General features: G+C 36.0%; 1 protein-coding gene across 2 annotated transcripts in view; it reads right to left on the reverse strand.

Annotated features, from left to right (window-relative positions):
- Positions 1-5,901, reverse strand: part of LOC118424843 (RNA-binding protein FUS-like) — a 21,435-nt gene that overhangs the window by 7,648 nt on the left and 7,886 nt on the right. For both annotated transcript variants that reach the window (XM_035833644.1, XM_035833643.1), the window contains 2 exons: positions 5,120-5,166; positions 40-72 (listed from right to left, as the gene is read on the reverse strand). In XM_035833644.1, coding sequence (XP_035689537.1) covers positions 40-72; positions 5,120-5,166 — 80 coding nt within the window. The remainder of the gene's footprint in view (positions 1-39; positions 73-5,119; positions 5,167-5,901) is intronic.

Raw genomic sequence — 5,901 nt, forward strand, 5'->3', positions numbered from 1 at the left:
GTACACATTGTTATGGTGAAAGGAAGAGAATTTGCATACCGTTGCTTCGGCCACCATCAGAGCTACCCCCTCCTGTGAAGAGTGAACAAAACAGTAAGATATCTACTCACTAGTTAATGTTAATCTGCAATACATAGTCATAGCACATCAATTCAACATAGAACAACAGAGAACAAGTATATTGAATGTAAAGATGAGTTTGTACTACACGGCACATGCTGGTTGACATTGACCGTCTACATGATCTAGAAACCTGAACTCTGAACTTGAAGATAACATTCAATGATTGGTAACAAAAACTATTGCCATATACCCTTCATTATCATTATATCAGTAAATGTTTCAAATGTGTCTGAAGATAGCAAAAAACACATCAACCTACTGGAAATCGATCATCTATGTGTTCAGTCAATAGTCACTTGAACACATTGCATAACAGCTATACCCATGGCCATATTATTACCTCCATGAAATGTCATGGAGGTTATATTTTACCCTGCGTTTGTGTGTCTGTCTGTGTGTTTGTGTGTGTGTGTGTGTGTAAACAAGATAACTCAAGAATGGCTGGGTGGATTGGTTTCATACTTGGTGTGTTGGTAGTGTGTGATGAAAGCTGGAAATGATTAGATTTTGTGCCCCCTAGCAGCTCCCCTTGGTACTGCAGCGCAACTTCCGGTTTTGCTATCTTGGTGTTCTGAACATGCTATGGTCACGATTTTTGAGTGTTAGATAGCTCTTGCGCTCAGGAAGAAATGACATAAGTTTGGGCCCCCTAGCGTCTAGTTTTGGGATAGCAGGGGCGTTTTTGTCAAATACTTCTGAAGAGGATAACTCAAGAAGGGAACAACGGATTTTCATGATTTTCGGTATGTAGGTACCTTAGACAATGTTGTACATGATAAGATACTAATTATACAAAATAGGAGTACATTTGCATAATTAATGAGAATATTCTAACATAGCAGTTTTTTCAATGTATCTCTTGTTCCGGACATGCTATGGTCTTGACATTTAGGTGGTAGATAGCTTTTAGTGCCATACAAAAGTGGGACAAGTTTCAGCCCCCTAACATCTAATTGTGGAACTGCAGAGGAGTTTTTGTCAAGACACTCCAAAGAGGATAACTGCAGAAAGGAACGACGGATTGCCTGCATTTTAGGCATGCAGGTAGCTTGGGCAAAGATGTTCATAATAATATGCATGTTATGCAAATGAGAACTTAATTTGCATAATTAATGAGGAAATTGTATAGTTCCATTGTTTTCAATAACTGGACCTCAATACATGTAACACATGTTAGTTAAGATAGGTGAAATATAAGCAGATACCAAATATGGTAATGAGGAACTTATTTGCATAATTCATGTAAAAATTGCAAAACCACTTTATGATTAATGATGGGAATTTTATAATTGTGACACGTGTACGTTAGTCAATGATGACCAACACCATGCATGAATTATGTTAATGTGTTAGTCAATTGCATGAAATTTTCGAAAGCTCTAAATTTTCATGGAGGTATGAGGTCGCCGAACTCTAGTTAGTAATACTATTTTGCAACAACACTGTAAGGATGGGTATGTAGTGATTATGTAGATGGGACAGAACCAAAAATAAAATTGTATACACTTGTTGACTATCTACAACACCCTTTCATATGCTCAACAATTCCCCCAGTACCATTGACTAGGTCTACCCATCCATTCACACATAACATGATTAGACCCATCAGTTTTAGCATTTGAATCTTGTTTAGGGTTATCTTTCATCATCAATGCTCTCCATTTGTTCTTGTCTCTGAGGTTTAACCATTTAAATGTATTTAATCACCCAGCATATCATTTGCTTGCCCTGTCAAACATGTACCATGCACACAAGTTGAGATAGATCTAACATAAACGTTGACACGTCAGAAGTTGCATGTGCCTACATCAGTTTATCATACCCAGTTTTGTGTACAAGCAAGACAAAAAACTTGCTTAGACCAGTTGAAGGAAACCCCAGCACTTTTCTTTTTTTAACGTTTATGATCTTGCTTAAACTCTTAAACACTTGTTTTATCGCAGTGTTTCAACAATACCAGCTTAGTTTCATATACTACCGGTATGTAACATACTTATGGTTATGTTGATCATAGAACTATATTTGTGCATGTTATTATCTTATCATGTGTGAGGTCATTTATGTACAACTTTGTATAGGCGTTTCTGTATCATGTACTGTAATTTGTTTAATGGATGTATATACATATATTTTGTAGTCGACATGTTGAAAATTTGTACAAAATCAGTGATATTCAGTTTGTTCTTACAAACTGCGATGCTGATTCTTTTCTGAATAAAAAAAAAAAAAAAAAATGAATTCAACCTCTAGAACTTAAGTAGCTTCTCCACACATAGCCTTAGAAAGTAATCATTATATTGTTTAGAACCTCCATGGTGTTTTCTCTATACCCACAGCCATACTCTTACGCTGATAATTATGGATTCCCCATCAAAAACTAAATTCTTTGTGTAACTTAAATTGTAATTGTAGTATTGACCCAAGTAGTTAATTACTAATCTGTACCTAAAAAGTCAGTTGTTTGCATTATCAAATCACACTCCTGACAATGTTACTATTAATTAGCACCCACACCATGTACATCCGTACACGTATTACACTACCACTTGCTTATTTTCATGAAAATAGATTGAACATTCTGAACATTGAAGCATTCAATGTTGCTTGAAAACCTGTAAAATTGGCATTTCAAAGTTGCTCATGTAAAACATTTGTGGAAAACCATTGAAAACATTGTGTAAGTTATCTGAACTAATGTGGTTTGGCATTAAATTCTTCAACTTAAAAATTCATTTAAAAGGGATTCAAGTATGCTTTGCAGTCAAGAATGTTATGTATCCTAACTTTGACTGAACCATCTTGATCATATCAATTGTTAGTACACACAAAATGTACCCCATTCCTACTAGTTGACCTGGAGACCTTGCGGGTCAAAATACCAGTATGATCATCCTAATATCAATGTGGACAAGAAAATCATACACTGTAATCTACATTGTAATTGCTTTGTTAAGTTCACATGAGCTTAACCTCTTACCATTATAACAGCTTTGTCAATACTGTCAAACCTATGTGGGATCACACAGTCAAGTGATTCACAATAGGATATCAGTTGCTTTCAAAGTTAGATTTCTGTATCAGTGTTTCTGAAAATTGTGTATGAAGTCAGAGCCCTTGACTTGAAACCTGTGTATATACTAAATAACCCTAACATTGCTGTGATATGGACATTTCTAAGAGACCCTTCAACTTCAAGATGGTATGTTCTGCAATACCAGTGACATATTTGGTTAAGTGCATACCCTGGTTTTAAAGCACCCCGGTTATTCTAATAATACTATCCATTGCAAGTCTTTAGTTGAAAGGGTGTGAGAGTTGTTGGATGAAACCTTGTACCCAGCCCTATACCTGAACATTGTCACACCATTGACAATTTGCATAGGACTGAGACTTCCATCTACACAGTTGCACTACTGACTGCTGGAAAGTTTAGTTTAATTACCTTTTCAATCCTTGACACATTAGGGTAGCGCCTTCAACAATAAACCTTGGTAGTTTGCACCCAATTTACTATAGTAGCCACATTTCATGTCAAACACACAAAAAATGGTGAAAATGTTCACTGAACTGTACCCCTATCCACGTCAACTTATATCAATGCTTATTATCACTATCACTTATCATATTGACCAGCTTTGAAAAGAGCACAATAAGGCTGTTAAACCCAAATGTTTGCGACAGAAGTAGCAGTTGATCGTAGCGCAACTAAAAATGTAACCAATTCTTTTCGCATGAACCCAAGCAGCACATTTTATTTTTAGTGTTTGATTCCTTTTGCCCGTTTTAGACCTGTTTTATCTTGCAGATCAAGTGGGGCACTGTCATTACTCATACCAAACCATTAACTCTATTTTGACTGACTAGAATGATGGCACTCTTCAGACATTCATACAAATAAGCTCTGCCATACAAAGCAACCTGGATTTCTATGGAGTTTCATTTTGTCGCTGCATTTACCCAAAACTTGACATTAATTCTTAACATTAGGTTCTTATTGTTAAAATACCCGTATGTAAAATACGACATCCCTGACAAACACCTGTTGTATAACACACTCGAGTTGATCTTCTAACTTCCATACAAGGTACCCATCACATACATGCAACTTGTATTTCTTAACTTGTTTGTAAATTCATACCATCGCTGCATTTAATTAGTGCTGAAAATTAACCCCTCATATTAGGTTTTTTACGTTTAAATATCAATATGTAAAACTCAATGTACCTGCAAAACACCTGTACCTGTAGCTGATAGTGGTAGTGTTTATAAACTAGTCTACTATTTTACATTAAAAGTATTGTCTGTATGGTTTGCACTTTTGTTTAAAATATCAAAAATCTATTTAAAATGGCTTCTGTTGAATCTTCATCTTTAATGCAACTGTATATTGTATCTATTTTATCTGTTGGATAGGGTATCTTACACTTTCCACATCATTCACATTATGACCTGTCTTTATTCCATTCCCAATGCACAACCTTTCCCAACATCTTACAACTTTCTGCGTTACCCATACATTGTCCTTTGTCTGTGTTGATTCCATTCCCAAAGTTATTTTCAAACCAGTCTACAGTTTTATGTTTCTAGTAATGTTCATGGGGTTAATACTTCTGTTTGCACATTGAAAATCTATGCAAAATTGCTTCTATTGTAAGTTTTGTAACACAATCTAAGAACTGAATGAAAGTTAGTATGTATAACTTACAATCAGCATGTACAATGTTTATCTTTAAATTCAATGCAACTGCTTGCAAATGTTGTACTTTCCTTAATCTCTGATCTCTTGGTAAATGCATCTTTTAACTTTCTGCATTATCCATACTTTGAACTATGACTGTTCATTCCATTCCCAATGCACAACCTTTGTATATTGTCTCTTTTCCCCTATCAGTTATGAATATGAAGAAACAGTGACCACCCCACATCTGCACAATGAAGATGGGATAACCATTCTGAGACTGACTGAACTGTTGACAATTGTACACGCAGCACTTACCGTATCCACCTTTAAATCCCCCGCGATCGCCGTATCCTCCGCGGTCGCTACAGAATAGGTGACATGATCAGGTTGAACCCATGACATTGGACGCCAGGGTCCGTTACCATGTACAGAGCATCGGAGGAAGCAGAGGTTTGCATCAATGTCTCACTCTCCTGTGTGAGGGGTGCCAAGCACCCAAACCTTTATGTTTGATAGGGGAGAAATCTGGCACAACCCAACACTAGGGTGGCATGAATAGAGCATCATAAACACTGCAACCACAAATATAACAAGGTCAACTTCAAATACCATCTACAGTATATATCGTACTATGTACTAACAATAAGCATTCACTAGAGGCAAATCCTAGGCAGTTTGGACAGAACAGCTTATAAAGTAATGCTTTGTTTATCCATTGCAGGTTAAACACTTGTGCCTATGAAAATTGAAATGGTTATATAAGTTAAGACAATGCTACCACATTGTCACCGTTCACCTTGAGTAATAGACACAAAAACAGTTGTTTGTTGTAGGCATTTATTAATTTTTTCAAAATTGGCTAACTTGTACAACATTACATATGATTAGACTGTTTGATACTTGTTTAATTAATATCTACATGTACCTTTGGGATCTACATGTACCTTTGGACTTCATATAGATATTTCACTATTTTCTCCACAAAATTATGTTTTTTACCCACACTGTTAACTTAGTGAGAATGAGGTACCAAGGGGGAAAGGTCACAAGCTGTCACAATGGCAGATGGATATTTTCTACCATTTCCCTAAATATAT

The sequence above is a fragment of the Branchiostoma floridae genome, chromosome 10, assembly GCF_000003815.2.
Source record: "Branchiostoma floridae strain S238N-H82 chromosome 10, Bfl_VNyyK, whole genome shotgun sequence".
In the NCBI taxonomy this organism is placed as follows: Eukaryota; Metazoa; Chordata; class Leptocardii; order Amphioxiformes; family Branchiostomatidae; genus Branchiostoma; species Branchiostoma floridae.